The sequence below is a fragment of the Miscanthus floridulus genome, chromosome 3 (genome assembly GCF_019320115.1).
Source record: "Miscanthus floridulus cultivar M001 chromosome 3, ASM1932011v1, whole genome shotgun sequence".
NCBI classification, from domain to species: Eukaryota; Viridiplantae; Streptophyta; class Magnoliopsida; order Poales; family Poaceae; genus Miscanthus; species Miscanthus floridulus.
Window position 1 is genome coordinate 47,079,940 of NC_089582.1, and position 18,450 is coordinate 47,098,389.

The 18,450-nt window shown below is 42.6% G+C and overlaps 1 protein-coding gene across 5 annotated transcripts; it reads left to right on the top strand.

Moving 5' to 3' along the window:
* Positions 1–3,295: 3,295 nt before the first annotated feature.
* Positions 3,296–9,881, top strand: LOC136541623 (phospholipase D delta-like). 5 transcript variants are annotated; one of them, XM_066533603.1, is made up of 11 exons: positions 3,296–3,525; positions 4,511–5,579; positions 6,432–6,548; positions 7,155–7,349; positions 7,448–7,708; positions 7,806–7,874; positions 8,007–8,154; positions 8,566–8,714; positions 8,814–8,978; positions 9,074–9,271; positions 9,370–9,881. In XM_066533603.1, the coding sequence occupies exons 2-11, from the start codon at positions 4,656–4,658 to the stop codon at positions 9,661–9,663; spliced, it is 2,520 nt and encodes an 839-aa protein (XP_066389700.1). In that variant the 5' UTR covers positions 3,296–3,525; positions 4,511–4,655; the 3' UTR covers positions 9,664–9,881. The 5 variants fall into 5 exon arrangements, with proteins under 5 accessions (XP_066389700.1, XP_066389701.1, XP_066389704.1 ...); XM_066533604.1 differs by lacking the exon at positions 3,296–3,525 and adding an exon at positions 3,542–3,667; XM_066533605.1 differs by lacking the exon at positions 3,296–3,525 and adding an exon at positions 3,694–4,426.
* Positions 9,882–18,450: the final 8,569 nt, after the last annotated feature.

Genomic DNA, 18,450 nt, shown 5'->3' on the forward strand with positions numbered 1-18,450 from the left:
TTCTCTCCCTCTACCAAAGCAAAAGCCATGGGTACTATCTGGTCCTCAGGATCAATAGTAGCAGCCATCATCAAGGTGCCCATATACTTTCCTGTCAGAAAAGTGCCATCAACAAGTACGACTGGCCGACAAAACTGGAATGCATGTTCCGTTTGCGCGAACGACCAGAACACACGATAGAGGACATGCCTCAATAGGTCCGGAAAACACATCCCTCTGGTGTCCACAAACCATTTCAAGCTAGGGTTGTAGTAATGCATTGCACATAAGATGCGGGGCACCCTATTGTACGCTTCCTCCCAACTACCCCATCGAATCGCTAGGGCAATTTGCTTAGCACGCCAAGCCTTTCCGTACTTTACATCGTACTTAATGAATCTAGATATGGACTGTTGTAAAGAAGACAACGAAATATTGTTATTGTCATCAACGAGCCCTAATATACGATGGGCAAGATAACGTGTAGTGAGCTGATGATGATTTTCCTTCCCCCTATTTGATAGGCAAGTGTGGGGTTTGACAACTTTACTTATCCTCCACTTGCCATCACTCTGTCTCTTTCGTGCGTTTAACATCCACATACAACCATTTTTGCATATCACATGGTACCTCAACTCCTGGTCCGAATGAGTGACGGTGTATTGAATATCATCACTATAGTATTGAAGGAAGAGCTTCATCTCTGACATAGTATTGAATATCATCCCCTTCCTAAGGGTTTTTTTTCTCATGGTCATACAATGATTTCCTACACATTTGGAGACCGGTGTCACAAACTACCATATCCGTCATGTTGACATCCCTATAGTTCGGAATGCCCCTGAAAGGTACGTTCATCGACCTTAGTTGCTCAAGCTCAATCGCAGTGTAAGGTGGTGGTGGAACATACTGTTGCGCTTCGCTAATTCTGGCCCATGAATCATAGGGGGTATCATCTGCTGCCAAATCTGTGACTAGTCTACCCTGAGCTGGATACCATGCAAAACCTCAGTTGGCACTGGTAATGGCATAGTATGAACCGGTACTAGTATGGCATCAACCGGTGTTGGCATAGTATCTGTACCTCCTTGATCAACATCAGAATCGTCTGAATCACTGCTAACTACATCACCAATCCTGTCCTCCTCCTGCTCCTCCTCTACCCGTTTGAACTCATTCACATCGAAGTCATTGCTTATACAGCCTACTGTAGTTGAGTGAAACTGCTCCTACGTCAACTGACCGTCCAAATCCATGTTATCCTGAGTTGTTTCCCTTTCGACCCCTAATTCTTGTTCATTGCCTCCAACACCATCAATGGACGGGCCGACCTAAATACCTTGCATCATGTACCCATTCTCCATCACCACCTCAGCCATGGGCATATTGGAACCTTGGAGCATTGTAGTGTAGCAGGACCAGTGAGCAGGGTCGTGTAAGGGCATGAGGACATAGTGTGTCCTAGTCTTCCTAGTCTCAAACCTCCCCTTCGGTGTGAAATCACCGCCAAACTTTGTATTCAAACGGACACAAATGTCGTTGAAGCTAAGATGTTTATCAAACCATTCCAATTCTTCTTCCATATCCTCAAATATACCGTCTTCTCTCCTAACACTTCCTCCGTATATAACTCTAACACAACAATCCATCTGCAAAAGCATTTCAAAAAACTTCATCAAGTCGTCGAAATTGTGGTACATAATGTCTATAGTAATATTAATACCTATTCTAACTATAACTATACTAACTAATTTAATATTAACATCTATACAAGGCTAACTACAACAACTAATTAGACTAAATCCAATGTATAACTAGACTCACTAACTGTACTAACTAAACTACCTAACTTTACTATCTATACTAACTTACTATATTACCTATACTAACTAAACTAACTAACTTCACTAACTATACTAACTGTATTTTACTAATTATACTAACTTTATTTATTTTACTAACTTATTATACTAACAATGTCAATTCAATCAACAAATACACTAGGGGGTACCTCGCGGCAGCGGCGCTCGTCCTCGCGGCGGTGGCGCACTAGACCGGGCCGGGAGGTGCGGCTGCTGGCCTCGGTGGGCCATGGCGTGCCGGTGTTCGTGGCGCGGCGGCCGGCGTGCTCGGCGGCGGGCTGGAGCAGGCGGACGTGGGCGCGGCAGCCAGGCGGGCTTGCTGCTCGGACAGGTGGGACTGGCCGCGGGGCTTTTATTTGGTTCTACCGCGCCACGGATCAAGGCGCGGCACTGCTGTGCCAAGATCGGTGGCGCGGCAGGCCCTGCCACATCACCGGTCATCCTTTCCGGTCGTCGCCACGTCAGCCACCCGTCGGGCCACCATGTATGGCGCGGCACAGACTTTTCGTCGCGCCATGGCAATAGGCGCGGCCAAAAGTGTTAGTTTTGAAAAAAAAAACAGTGTTAGATTTAAAATTAGTTTATAAAAAATGTTAAAATTAAAAAAAAACAGCATGCCCTGGGCGTGGCTTCGGGGTTCTTTTTTTTTTGACTTGCACGGCTTCGGGGTTCGGGCAGCGAGCTGTAGCCTGTGTGGGAACATATTTGTTGTATTTCTCTAATGGTTTGTAAAATCTGGCTTGCAAAATATAGAAAATAATTTTATATCAGAAATCCTAGACTATTTCTAAATCATACCAACCACTTTTTTACTTTTATCTCTTGTACATTTGCATTGATAACCCTGTCGTACACCTTATTCTTCCCCTATGTCATTCCACCTCTAGATTGACCGATCAATACACATGCTATTGGATCAATTTTCCAAGCGCGTAAAGATTATGAGGTGAGATATGGAGTTGTTGGAGAGCTATTTTTTTTAGTATTATTACTAAAAGATCAAGATGGGGAGTGGAGTTCAGAAACTCTAGGAGATACTCTAAGCGCAAGTAACCCATAGATGAATATGGAGGTGGGAGAATGTGGGGGAAAGAATAAGGTTTCTAACGTAAATGTACAAGAGCGAAAAAATAAAATAATTAGGATGACTTATAAAAATAATTCATGACTCATGATACAATATCCAATCAGTCAATATAGAGGTGAAAGGATGTGACCAGAATAAAGAGAACATATATTTCCAGTACAAATATAAATTAGAAAAAAATATAAAAATGGTTGAAAATTTTTTAAAATAGTGCGGGATTTCTGATGCAAAATTATTTTTGACTTTTTAAAAGCTATAAATGCTGAAAATGATAGGAGAAAGTCAACAAATATATTTCCTACAGTATTTTTTAGCTACTCGAAAAACAAATTTATCAAATTTTCTTTTATTCCAGACGAGGCCCGCGCCCGCCGCCGCCGCCGACGGAGGCGCCGCATCACTCTTCTGCCCGGCGCGCTCGGGACCCGAACTGCGCGCACCCCGTCCACCGCTGGCCGCTCGTTCGTCAGCTTTCACCGGGGCGCATGAGCCCCCGGTCTATGCTACTCCACCGGCGCCCCTGGCCCTGCCGCCTGCGCCGCTCGTTGCCCCGTGCACTCCGCGCGCCACGGGAATGGCCAACCGGGACATTTATCGGTTTGCCCACCGTCCCCTCTTCCCTTATCTTCTATTTCTCTTCTCTCTTTCCGCTCTGCCTCTCTCCCTTTCTCTCCGGCTTCCGATTGGGGATTGTTTATTGGCTTCTGGTTTTAATCAGTTACTGTATTTGCATGCTCAGGTATGTTATTCCACTAGAATTGCTAGGTGCATTAGCGCTCAGTGATAGTTATGCATTTATCATTGAAATATTGCAGCGTATATATATGCTTTTAGGAGAGTAAAACTCGATTACCTTACAATGTGTGTTACATATATATTAATATAGTTGTGGAATTCTAGCACAATACCTTATCCAACAATCATATGGTTCTTTTTTGGCCTCTGCTCGCATAATCAGATGACCTCCACTTTAGCTTAAGAGCTGTGGAATTCTAGCACAATACATTATCCAACAATCATAAGGTTCTTTTTGGCCTTTGCTCGCATAATCAGATGACCTCCACTTTAGCTTAAGATGCTAGATATGTTGATTTGATCGTTTTGCTTCTTATGCTCGTGGAATCAGATTCTTTGCTACAGCCGGTTGGTGATACAATCATTCAATAGATGTATCTTGTGAAAACTTGATTTCATAGGACTGATTCTAGGGTGAGTCTATTGAATGGGAGTAGGGAGTTATTAGACAGACGTATGCAATTATGAATTTGAGATGTTTACACAAACCAAATACAAGTGGAGGAGGGAGCACCAATACAATCATGTCAAAGTTGTGGAGTGTCTTCTTTCTACTTTGATCCAATGCCCGTGTTCCCAACCAGTCAATAGGATCTCATGTTATTCAGAGAATCCAAAAACTCCTTGGACTTTTGTCAAAAACAAATTACTGAAACTGAATGCCACTGCATAACCAAGGGATTCAGGCTTTCGGGTCCATGGGGTAAACATTGCAAAATATGTGCTGTCTTCACTTTTCTGATGTTTATTATGAATGCGTCCTCTGAAAATTGAGTTCACTCTGCAGGTTCCTTCTGTATTTGTATGACCTATAAAGGTCTCAGCGCCCTTCAGTATGATTTGGTTGGCAAAGGATGTTTTCTCTAGGATAATGACAGTTTAGTTTCTGGTTCACCTTATTGTCCTGTGGATCTTTTTTATACCGTGATAAAATGGGAAAGCACTCAGCTGAATCTGGGGTTAGTATGCTGTTGCATGGAGACTTGGATATACAAATAATTGAAGCAAAATGTCTCCCCAATATGGATCTCATGACAGAAAGGATGCGAAAATGCTTTACTGGGTATGGAGCTTGCAGCACTGATTGTGGGAAGTCGGAGAACACCCACCCAGACATGAGGAAGATCATTACTAGTGATCCGTATGTTTCAGTTTGTCTCTCAGGAGCAACGGTGGCACAAACTCGAGTCATTCCCAACTCGGAGAACCCTAAATGGGATGAACATTTCTATGTTCAAGTTGCTCATTCAGTTAGCAGAATTGAGTTTCTTGTAAAGGACAACGATGTTTTTGGGGCAGAGCTTATCGGTGTGGCTTCAATACCAGTTGAGCACATCACACCAGGTGATATGGTCGGTGGCTGGTTTCCAATTTCTGGTCAGTACAGTAATCCTATGAAGCCATCTCCTGAGCTGCATTTAAATATCCAGTATAAGCCAATCGACATGAACCCACTATACAAGGATGGAGTTGGTGCTGATGGCCCTCAGAGTGTTGGTGTCCCAAATGCATATTTCCCTCTTAGGAAGGGTGGTAGGGTCACACTATATCAAGATGCTCATGTTCCTGACAATTTTCAACCTCAGATTGAGATGGATGGTGGGAGGACATATGAACAAAACAAATGCTGGGAAGATATTTGTCATGCAATCATTGAGGCTCATCACCTTATCTACATAGTCGGCTGGTCCTTGTATCATCCTGTGAAGCTTGTAAGGGAGTCAACAAAACCTGTTCCCAATGGAAACCCTGTCACCATTGGGGAAATTTTGAAGCGCAAAGTTCAAGAAGGAGTCCGTGTTATAGTGTTGCTTTGGGATGACAAAACATCACATGACAAATTTCTCTTAAAAACAGTAGGATTCTTTCCTCCCATAGAACCTCTTCATTTCCTACTTTGCTGAAATGGATAAATATCCTCTAGTCCAACTGGATAGAGCGTTCCGGCGGCACTCCTCAGGTCCTAGGTTCGACTCCCCGTGGGAGCGAATTTCAGGCTGGGGTTAAAAAAATCCCCTCGTCTGTCCTACGCCAAAGCACAGGTCTAAGGACCGGCCCGTTCTCACAGGGCGACGGTGCCGCTGTGTAAGGGTGGGGCAGGGGTTCGGGGGTTTTCTGGGCCTGCGTGAGAAGGTCTTCTTCTTAATGCAATGCCTGGGGGTGGTCATACCCTCGCAGGTCCAGTTTTTTTTTTTCACTATTTTGCTTAAATGGTTGTCAAGAGGTAGACAGATAGCAAACAAGGACTAGATAGTACTCTTGTCTAATTACTAGGTGATAATGATGAAAGGAAGAATATAATAACTGAAAAGCTAGAGGTATTTTGAGGATGTGTAATTCCTTATGGTCAATGTCCCTGGTGTCTCTCCTAAGATTGTTGTCAAGATGAATACACAAAGAACTAAGCTAATAAGGTCAATTGTTAAACTATTTAAACCTGCATATGTTGTGTCTTTTTAGTCTTCTTTGTTATTTATGTTGAATTTTTGGTGTATTCTGTAATTATTTATATTTTTCTATCTTAATATAATGATAATCAGTCATCTGTGTTTTTCTTGAAAAAAATTATGAACAAGATAAGCCTAAAGAAGAATAGAATGCAAACTGCAAGTTTCAGTTACTGCTCTTATTGTTTTGACTATTAGTGCATGTTTGTTGCTTCCTTTAAAGAAGAATAGTCTGATAGAAATGATGTAGGTGGAATGCAGGATGGTCTCATGCATACACATGATGAAGAAGCTCGAAAATATTTCAGGCATTCAGGTGTCCATTGTGTGCTGTCTCCTCGCTATGCTAGCAACAAACTTAGCATTTTCAAGCAGCAGGTTTGGATATTGTTTCTCCCTTGTTGTTACATACATGTACACTGAATTGCTACATTGCTGGTTTCATCGTATCAAGCACTCATTCTTATTGTCTCTGTTAGTCCTTTGTCCTCTCATGTACATTGTGACTCACTCTCCACATCCTGTGCATTGTCCTCCAAAACGTAAACTTACATTTTGAGCTGATAGAATGTTGAACTTGTACAGAAGATGCCCACTTGCATTTTATTAAAGCTGTATATACTTTTTGGTTCAAATAAAAAGTTGCGAGTTAGTGATAAAGTTGGCAGTTTGATATATATGCTGCTGAAAAACGAAGACTCAAATTCGCATTGTGTATGTTATAGCATTCTTGTGGAGAAACCTTGGGTAGAAAAGAGTGATGAACTGTTGGCTAGGTATATGAGCATGCTGCTTGCATAGTGCTCTTGGTGAGTCTCCTTAACTGAATTTGAATACAGAAGTATTCGTAATGAAGTTCTGGGTTTGGAGTTAGAATCCGTAGTTCATAGGTCCTACTTATTTTATAGCACTTTACACCCTTACCTCTGAGTTCTGTAACAGTTACTACTAGTATATGTTAAAAAAACAAGTTATCTTCTCCAGGTTGTAGGAACTTTATTTACACACCATCAGAAATGTGTCATTGTAGACACCCAGGCCACAGGAAACAATCGAAAAATAACTGCTTTTATTGGTGGTCTAGACTTGTGTGATGGCAGATATGATACACCTGAACACAGGCTTTTCAAGGATTTAGATACTATTTTCAAGGATGATTTCCACAACCCCACATTCCCTGTAAGTTCTCTACCATCTATTTTTTCCTCTCCAACTATTTTGCTGACTCTCTTACAGAACTTTCTATGCTAGTATTGATAAAGTCAGCATCATGACAGGTTAATAAGCATGGACCCAGACAGCCATGGCATGATTTACATTGTAAAATCGAGGGTCCTGCTGCATATGATATACTTACAAACTTTGAACAGAGATGGAGAAAATCTGCAAAATGGAAAGTCAGTGTCAGAAGAGCTGTGAGTTGGCATCATGATACATTGGTAAAAATTGATAGGATGTCATGGATTGTTTCCCCCTCTGCAGATGAATTAAATGCACATGTTGTTGAAGAAAAGGATCCTGAAAATTGGCATGTACAGGTACAATGAGTTATTCATATTGGGATCAATGTAACAGCTCTATTCTATTATTACTCTACTAGGTTGTAGATTTGTTTATCTTCTCATATTTGGTTAGGTTTTCCGATCAATTGATTCAGGATCTGTAAAAGGATTCCCAAAACTTGTTCAAGAGGCTGAATCCCAGGTATGATCCATTTCAGCGAATAGCCATGGAATGTGAATTTGTTTTAATGGAGACCTGGCATAATTAATTTAAAAAACATTAAAATGCAAGCTTTCTATCTGTAAGATGCTGTTGTACCCTTTTGTTGTGCAGAATCTTGTCTGTGCAAAGAATCTGCAGATAGACAAAAGCATACACAATGCATATGTTAAAGCGATCAGATCTGCGCAGCACTTTGTCTATATTGAAAATCAGTACTTTATTGGGTCTTCATACTACTGGTCTGCACACCGAAGTGCAGGTAACAAGTTGACTGTTAGCTACATGAATTACTTTTGTTTTGTTCTCGCTTGTTTTTAATCCTCCCATTTGTACCACCATTCCCTCTACATCAGGACTTGCTTTTGGATCTTGTAATATTTGTTGCTTCAGTTTCCACTACTAGACATATAACCTAGTTTAGTTCTAGATCTGTCATTACAAGCAAATAACGACCTTATTTTAGCACTCGTAAGTATTGACTGAGGAATAATTGAACCTTTTACCACTTATCCAAGGTAAAAAGAAAGAGCATAAATATGACTGGTTTGATTGCATAAGGTGATGGAAGAAACTAGTAATATGTAATGCATATACCATTTGATGCATTTTTCTATATCAAGATCACTAAGGCGAATCCAACTTATGATTTGAACTACTCTTTTGGCAACAGGTGCTGAGAACCTAATACCAATTGAATTGGCCATAAAGATTGCAAGAAAGATTAAGGCAAAGGAAAGGTTTGCAGCATACATTGTTATACCGATGTGGCCTGAAGGCAATCCGACAACTGCTGCTATGCAGGAGATACTCTATTGGCAGGTTGGCTCCTCGTCATGGTCGCATTTTCATTGAAAATATTTGATGCACTGTTTTTTCCCTTTTGTTTTTTTTTCATTGCTTCCATTTTATCTCTTCAAGGGGCATACCATGTCCATGATGTACAAGATCGTCGCAGATGCTCTACGAAAGGAGGGTCTACATGAAAGCCATCCACAGGAGTACCTGAACTTCTATTGCCTTGGCAAGCGTGAAGTCTTGAATGAAGTTTCGTCGACAAACAATTCCAATGAGAACTCTGCACTGGTAACTACACTGCGTTCTTGAATAAGTTGCTCAAATGTGCTATTTAACTAGATCTGTTTTACAAGGATAGACTGACTTCCTTTCTTTTCTTCCAGCGTTTGGCCCAGAAGTTCAGGAGGTTCATGATCTATGTGCACTCAAAAGGGATGATTATCGACGACGAGTACGTGCTCATCGGATCAGCTAACATAAACCAGAGATCCATGGACGGCTCACGGGACACAGAGATCGCCATGGGTGCGTACCAGCCTCACTACAGCTGGGCTGGAAGCGGCAGCCCTCCAAGAGGACAGGCACGTCTCTCCTCTGTATGGAATTCTTTGCACCACAGATAGCACTGAAGCACATAAGCCATAACACATGTGCCGGTTGCATTGCTGTTCATCTGCAGGTGTATGGGTACAGGATGTCTCTTTGGGCGGAGCACCTGGGCACAGTGGAGGAGTGCTTCCGCCAGCCAGAGTCCGAGGAGTGCGTGCAGCGGGTGAACCAGATGGCAGATGACAACTGGGCGTGCTATGTCTCGCCACAGATGGTGGATATGAAGGGCCACCTCATGAAGTACCCCGTGAGGGTTGAACAAGATGGGACGGTGGGACTGCTGCCTGGGCAGGAGAGCTTCCCAGATGTCGGTGGCAAGGTGCTGGGAACGCACTCGTCGCTCCCCAATGCGTTGACGACGTGAGTTGAATGGAGCTTGAAGAAGCTCCAAGGTGGCACATGGAGAGCTGAAGCTCTGCTCGTCAGAATCATTGGACGTGGTCCAACAAGTGGTTGATACTTGGGAAAGTTGTTGGTCGATTTCTAGCTCTAAGGCTGTAATGTATGATATGATGAAAAAGTGTATGTATTATACATTATGATGAAAAGAGACGTGCACGGTAACGGTTTTGCATATGGCAATATTATTCTTTGGCCATTGCAATTTCGTTGGGGCTCAATGCCATCTTTGCTTAAATTAGCTTCTGGTAACAGCTGATTATATTGAGGCTAAAAACCTTAAGTAAAGATCTTTTCTCGACTAAAAAACAGGGATCTGGATTACTGGATAGAGTTCTGGTTAAGATGTTGGAATACAAGATACCCATTTGGCACTTCAGTTCCCGTCGTTCTTGCTGTGTGTGTTCGAATCATATGATTTCAGGGAAAGATGTTGCAAGGTCCAAGGACAGGTTAGTACTGAAATTCAGACTAAACTGCGTTCATGCTATGTATGTTCGAATCATATGATTTCAGGGAAAAAATGTTGCAACGTCCAAGGACAGGTTAGTACTGAATTCAGACTAAACTGAATATGTGCAAACCGAAGATGGTTTCTTTGGAAAGGAGATGAGAATACTAATGGAGGCCACTGCCTAGTAAATTGGCCGACCAACTGCATGCCCAAGGACTTGGGGGAATGGGGGTGCCAGACTTAGAGAGATTTGGGAGAGCGTTGCGCCTCCGATGGCTATGGCAGGAATGGACGGATGACTCCAAACCGTGGGTGGCAACGGAAGTACCAATTAAGGATATAGATCACCTCCTGTTCAATGCCTCCACCACGGTCACAATTGGCAATGGACACAAAGCTCGGTTCTGGCACCACGTCTAGCTAGAAGGGGAGGCTCCCAGATTTCTAGCTCCTAACCTGTTCAAGCTGGCACGCAGAAAAAATAGGACGGTTAGCCAGGAATTACACAATGGGAGTTGGATCATATCGCTGCAGACGCGTATCACAACAACTGCGCAAATCAGGGAGTTCATCTCGATCTGTGGATCAAATTACTAGATGTGCAGCTGCCGGAGGGCGTGCAGGACTCAATCACTTGAAAGTGGACGGCTGAAGGAAATTACTCCACTCGCTCGGCATATAGGATACAATTTCGAGGTTCACATCGGAAATTTCACCATGACCTCATCTGGAAAGCACATGTGGAAAGCAAATGCAAAGTCCACGCCTGGATCCTCATGATGATAAAATCCTAATGGCAGATAATCTTAAGAAGAGAGGATGGCCACACCAAGAGCACTGTGTCATGTGTAATGGCCCCTGGAGACAGGGGTACATCTCTCCTTGTTGTGCCCTTTCGCTAGAGCAGTTTGGAACCAAATTCTGTCCTAGGAAAATTTCAGTGTGCAACTACCACAGCCGTACCTGCTTTGCCAATTGGTGGGAGGAGGCGGCAAGCAAGGTGCCAAAACAAGACCGAAGGCGGTTCAATGGAATCATCATTTACATTGTATGGAACTTATGGAATGAGAGGAATAAGAGGATCTTCAACAACGCCCAGAAAACGGCCCAGCAGGTGGCCTACTTGACAAAAGAGGATATAATGCAACGTCGCACACAAGGTTTTCATTTTCGGGAATTAAAATTTATCGAGGGTCACAGATAAAAAGGATAAACATGATATATCGGAAATATCGGACCAAATTCAAATAAAATTTAATTTGAATTTAAGTAAATTTAAATAAATTTAAACAAAATTTGTACAAAAAAGATAGATATTTTCTTATCGGCACCTACGGATAAAAAGGATATATCAGAAATATCAAGAGATTTCGGCCGAAAAAGGAAACCATGGTCGCAGGCTGTGTCCTTTGATAGGTAAATCCTCTTAAGGGTGGGACATGTGTTTCATTTCTGGTCTTACGACCGTAGTGTTGGCACCAGGGGTGCCTCCTTTACGTAAAACTCTTACCCCTTACTTAATTGAGCGGCACTGCCTTTTGTTAAAAAAAAAAGAATATGTGCAAAGGAGCACAGTTCCAACGACTAATGCCTGAAGGGTTCATAGCAATATTTTTCTGGGGAATTCTGTTCTTTTGGCATTGGTGGTGTCATTGTGTCGACACCGAATTGTGGCTAGCTGACAGCACATTATTACTGATTTGAAACAGAGATACATTCTGAAATAACGCATGGTTTCGTGGTGTAGTTGGTTATCACGTCAGTCTAACACACTGAAGGTCTCCGGTCCGCCGGGCGAAGCCAATTTTTTTAATCGCAAAACAGGATTGCTCCTCTCTCTCTCTCTCTCTCTCTCTCTCTCTCTCTCTAACCTTGCTTCCACCAGGCTTAGACCATCTTGTGCTATCACTTACACAAACATATACTATCATAAGGTAAGGTAATAATATCACTGCCTTTTGGGATTATCACGTGAAACGGACATCTTGTGCTACCTCTTACATATCCTACAAAAGGTAGAAGTAAAGCACTTCTGTGTAAAAATAATTCTTTACACGGGCCTTTTGCTGGTTGCTGTGCTAGCGCTACACTGTTTGCCCTTGTTACACAAGAAAAGTTCCCAGGTTTCTCCCGCACAACTCTGTTCCCAGAGGCAGTCAACACTGACTTGAAATTCAGCCCCCTGTGCACCTGCGCAGAATCAAATGCCGAACAAAGTTTAATTTCATCCACATGATGTAAATCCCAAAATATGAACATGGAGCACGACCCACCTCAATTACGTGTTCCATCTTTGTATTGCACCGAGAAGTGAAACATTGCTATATTTCTCGCCACAGCCCAAAACTACGAGGTACGAGCACCTCATCGTCACACCCAGTTTTAAAAAACTGAGTATTAACTATATGTGTCTAGGAAGTCAAATCACACATATAGTGATAAATTATAATAGTATTAAGAGACAATGCTTTATTATATAACAAAAATATACTCATATTTAATACTTACATCAAAGTATCATAGAACGGTAGCTAATCTTGAGGCTCCATCCTTCACAGGGACAGCTGACTAGGGTATCATATGCCTAGCACTTCTATCAGTCTTCTGGGAACTTATTCGTAACTCCATCAATCTTCTTAGCAACTTTTCTAAAGTCGGGTGGTGTGGAAAAATAGCAAGGGTGAGCACATATCGTACTCAGCAAATATAACATGGGGTTCATGAGGCTCAAAAGGTTTGACACAGGTTTAACAACATTTAACTTTTAGTTATCACAATTTTAGCATATGAATAGCATCAAGTTGTCATAATCCCATAGTAAACACATGATCAGTGTAAACATGATTAATGAATAGCATAAACAAATAATTAATAGTGATCTTCTATTACATAAGGGTTCCAAAGCCGCTTGTGACCGTGAGCACAACTGATATACCAGTTTTACACTCTGCAGAGGTTGTACACTTCACTATGAGTCGTGTTTCCTATTTGCCCGGGGTTTGCAAGTGCCCAAAACACTACCAAGGTAAGCAGGCAGGGTACACTATGAAACCTTTCAAAGGTTCGTCTAACAAGTTAGGGCCGCTAGGTTTCTGTGCCCTGCAAATGTAGGGCTCCCCTTTCCGATGGCACATTCCGCGCAGGCTATACACACAAGGATAGAGGGCGCACTACACCCAACCCGAAACACACCCCATTTGCGCCTTTTAGTAACCTCTAACAAGCTACAAAAAAGGTCCTTGTACTGAGCTAAAGCCAAAGCCATGTGGCCCTCATAGTTGTACTGTAAGTCCCGGATGATCACTTATAGATAAGTCCTTATAGGGAGGAATCTACAGCACCATAAAACCCAATGCTCCAGCCCTCTTAAACTAAGTTGCTAAAAAGCATATTTTAACGTTTATTGCATATACCATTAGTCAAGTTACAAGATCATGGTTTCGTTGAGCACTAGCATTAGCTACCCAATGCAATATCCCATACACTACTGGAAACTCGAATACTTCTGTGGGTGTTGCATTTTTCTATGTGTGTTTCTCTATACACACAGAAAAATTCGTCATTTTTCTGTGCGTTACAAAAATCCCGACAGAAATATTCTAAAACCCACAGAAAAATTACATGATTTTTCTGTGCGTGTCAATACACACAGAAAAATTGACATTATTCTGTCGGTTCGTCGAAAACGCACAGAAAAAATACATACACGCACACAAAAATTCTACCGGATAAACCACAGCCCCTGCGCCGCTCCGAGCACCCCGCCCTTTTCTCTTCCGCAGCGCCCCTCCCCTCCCGGCCCCAGCGCCCCTCCTCTCCCTTCTTCCTCGCGGGCGCCCCAGCCCCAGCGCCCCTCCTCCCCCGCAGGCGCCCCCCCTTCTTCTTCCCCGGCGGGCGGCCGCTCCTCCCCTCCCCCTTCTTCACCCGGCCGGATCCGGCCCTCCCTCTCCAAGATCCGGCCGGTGGTTGCGGTGGTGGTGGTGGTGGTGGCCGGTGGCGGGGCGTGGTGGTGGTGGCGGCCCTCCCCTCCCCCTTCTTCTCCCTCGCCGGCGCCCCTCCCCTCTCCCTTCTTCTTCCCCGGCGGGTGCCCCTCCCCTCCCCCATCTTCACCCGGCCGGATCTGGCCCTCCCTCTCCCGGATCCGGCCGGTGGCTGCTGTGGTGGCGGCGGCGGCCCTCGCCTCCCCCTTCTTCTCCCCTGCTGGCGCCCCTCCCCTCTCCCTTCTTCTTCCTCGGTGGGTGCCCCACCCCTCCCCCATCTTCACCCGACCGGATCTGGCCCTCCCTCTCCCAGATCCGACCGGTGGCTGTGGTGGTGGTGATGGTGGCCGACGGCGGGGCGTGGTGGTGGCGGTGGCCCTCCCCTCCCCCTTCTTCTCCCCCGCCGGTGCCCCTCCCCTCTCCCTTCTTCTTCCCCGGCGGGTGCCCCTCCCCTCCCCCATCTTCACCTGGCCGGATCTAGCCCTCCCTCTCCCGGATCCAGCCGGTGGCTGTGGTGGTGGTGGTGGTGGTGGCCGGCGGCGGGGCGTGGTGGTGGCGGTGGCCCTCCCCTCCCCCTTCTTCTCCCTCGCTGGCCCCCCTCCCCTCTCCCTTCTTCTTCCCCGGCGGGTGCCCCTCCCCTCCCCCATCTTCACCCAGCCGGATCTGGCCCTCCCTCTCCCGGATCTGGCCGGTGGCTGCGGTGGTGGTGGTGGTGGCCGGCGGCGGGGCATGGTGGTGGCGGCGGCCCTCCTCTCCCGGATCCTAGGAAGCTATTCTTGACTCCAACGAAGGGACGGTTGTCGATTTCCTAGTTGTTGATTTTCTTTACTAGAACTGTGGATATTGTTTGCTGCTCTTGCTTTAGCTGATGGTGTCCTATCTATTTGCATTCTCTAAGCTTTGTAGAATATATTTGAACCGGAGATGCTCAGGTAAGAAGTAAGAAATACACTGCCCAATACCCATGAATCAAAACATTTTTGTTCTAGAATTGTTTCAATCGCTTGCTCTTGTAAACCAAATTATGCAGATTGATATTAACTTTTAATCAGATGTATGCCAAGCTGCTAGCTATCTATATGTGCAGATATTTTTTGTCTATTGAACTCCTAAAGTGAAAAATGACTAAACTTGCTAGAGATGGAACACAAAATTAACTAATCTAGGATTGTCTACAAGTAGTCTTGGGCAATGATAGAGCTCTGAAAATTTTCTAGTAACTACTTGATAAAGGTGAAGTCGGTTTGTTGAGAAGTTGTCCAGCTTTTTATTTAGATGACTCTAATCTGCGATGATGTTTTAACTTGTTTGTTTTGTTACCCTGGTTGCTTTTTAGGTGAGATGCTATGAAAATAGTATCTGGAGCTGAGATGATATGAAACCCCAGTCTCGTGCCGTGCTGCTCTCCCCTTCCCTAACTATGCCTTGTGACTTTTTTTGTTTTGTACTACTCTTGAGTGGCTGTGATGAATCAAGTTTCCATTAGAGAACTTCTGCACTTTAGCACCTTATGAGCTGGTACTTGGGATATTTTGTTCTGTTTGCTGCTTAACTAGGATGGCTTGTACCAGTACAAGCAACCAGTTCTGTGGCCAGTTCAATTCCCATTAGAGAGAGAATTAAATTAATTTCTAGGTGAAATTAAGTTGCAGTTGTCATGCTGATAATGGGTAAATCTGAGCCATTTCTCGAGTTCTTTTGCTCTTGTTCTTTTGCTCCAGGTGAAATATATGTAGTTCTTGTGCTTTTATGCTCCGATTGATGCTAAGAGTTAGGACTTGAATGTTTGTTCAAATTGGATCAGGTTTGGCTCCTCTTTCTTGTGTGACAATTTGACTGTCGCCACCTATACATGTGTGCATGACCAACTTTGGGTCTACCAGTAGGGTATCGAGGGCTTGGGTCTGTCAGTTAACCTTGTCCATGAGATAAGTATGTATGCAACACCAAAGTTTCTGAAATCTGAATCGATGATGTGGTCTAGCAATGCACTTATAAGGTTTGCCATACTTGATTGTTCAAATAAGAGCTGGAGATTCCTACTGAGCAGGTTGCAGTTTTGAACATCTTTGTAACCGGTAGAAACAATAGAATATTATGGGTTCAACTTCTAGAAGAATGTTCTTCTCCTCTATTGTTAGTTCAAACTGTTGTTCCCAACTTGAGTTCATTGTTGTGCCATTTCTTCTCCTCTACTGATCACTCTTGTAGTGAACTACTGTAACTCTCTTTTCATTTCTTGAGAATGAATGTACATCCTATTTAATTAGATGTGTGTCTATGGTAAGAAGAGTCCATGTTTTCTGTGTAATATATATGCACTTGGCTGTATACTTATGAGTTGCTACACTGTGCCAAATGGGTTTTGAGTATAATCTTATAAGCTGGAATTGTTCTTATGTCATTCTATTGCACTTGTCTGTATCGGATAAGAACCTTTTTGTTGCTTTTGTATTATTCTTATGTCATTCTATTGCTTTTGTACTTTTATCAATGGGATGTCTGTGATTGCTAAATTGGTCTATTTTTGTGCTTCTAGGGTTTGGAAATGTATGCTGTGTGGATGTGGACTACTTTTAATTATGCCACTAGTAGCTCACTACCTTGTGGTTGTGGATTACTTCTAAATTCTAATGTGGCTGGCTGGTTGTGGACCATATTAACTATGATGCTACTTATGCCATATTTTATTCACCCATGTTCCTGTTATTTGATTCCTAGCTTACACAACTTGTTTATATGTTTGCTACATTCCTCGTTGTTTCTAACGTTGCTGCATTCCTCATTATTCCTGTAGCTTGTGGCCTGGGAGAAGAAAAGAGAGGTCACATTAACAAGGTAGACTTGATCCATATTTACTTAGCTAATTCATTGGATTATAGTATTATACAACTTGTTTCTGTTACATTCATCATATAACAAATATGTTTAGCTAATCCTTGCATGCATGCTGTCTCCTGTTACCTTGCTCACAGCTTGGCTTGTGGTTGGGTTCATAAACTTACTGAAATTTGTGGACTAGTGCCTAAAAACTATCTTGAGTTATTGTTAATTCAGTTCAATGTCTATTTGAAATTACTTTTCTCTTTACCTCTGAATATTTTTTCCTATTCACAAGATTACTCTAATTAATGAAAAATGGTCTTTTGCAGGAGGCTTTGGGAATTTCTTAGTTTGAGAACAGATTGTAGATATGTTGATCAGTAGCTGTGCTTTGTTTATATGGTTTCAATAACATTGTGTTTTGTAACTGTATAATGACATTGAAACATTGAGTCCATTGTTATGAACAACAATGATATGTAACAACTTTCATGATGATTATATGTATCGAGATTGCTGAATGTAACATGTTGATGCATGGCTAAATAATACTATTCATGTATGATGAAATATGATGATAGTCATTAGTTATGAGCCGTGCTTGTAGACTTCATTACTGTATGGACAATATATATTTTAATACGTTGTTGCTACTGTTTTAAAATAATTTTTTTTGTGTGTTTAATTCTTTTTTTCTGTGCGTTTATTTCGTTTTTTCTGTGTGGATTAACGCATGGAAAAATTAGTTTTAATCTGGGCGAACACAATTTTTCTGTGCGTGTGAGACCCACAGAAAAATTGTTTCTGACGGTGAACCCACAGAAAAAGTCGATTTTTCTGTCATTCTATTTCTGTGGGTTATTTTCTGACGGTACACCGTCAGAAAAATATTTTTCTGACGGTATTCGAATTTTTCCGTGGGTTTTCGCACCCACAGAAAAAATCGAGATTCCAGTAGTGATAGGAGAGGCATAAGTACAATTCTAGAAAATCCTTATCAAGGTGACACATGCATATATGAATTAAATGGATTAAGGTTAATAGGAAACAAAGATCGTCCCATGCTATACTTGCCTTAAACACTTGCTCAACTCTCACACCATCAGCTTTCGGTCATGACCTTCTTATCTTATCTCAGCGCTCATAAACAGTTCTTAGTTCTACTCATAGCAAGCACCATGCATAGGCAACAAATAGAAAGCAACTAAGAACAGTACACCACATGAGAGAAAAACAACGTACTAAAAGAGAGCTAATTCTACGGTCACGAGATCACAAGAAACGTCGATAACGAAACTACCGTTAAAAAGAAATGGCTACCAGATGTTTTATATTATAAAAGAAAAGGTAAAGCCTACATGCTTGTTTTAATTAAACAAAATCATGTGAGCTAACTAATGTAGATTAGAGAAGTTATATATTTCAGTTTAAAAAGACAGGGTTAAAACTAGTTATATTTTATCTATTATAAATAGTTGAACATCATTTATACTGA

Excerpts from the sequence above, each read along its gene's own strand:
- LOC136541623 (XM_066533603.1), top strand. The coding sequence starts at position 4,656 with ATGGGAAAGCACTCAGCTGAATCTGGGGTTAGTATGCTGTTGCATGGA. Across the intron at positions 7,875-8,006 it reads TTCAAGAGGCTGAATCCCAG|AATCTTGTCTGTGCAAAGAA; the intron begins GTATGATCCATT and ends TTTGTTGTGCAG. Across the intron at positions 9,272-9,369 it reads GCAGCCCTCCAAGAGGACAG|GTGTATGGGTACAGGATGTC; the intron begins GCACGTCTCTCC and ends GTTCATCTGCAG.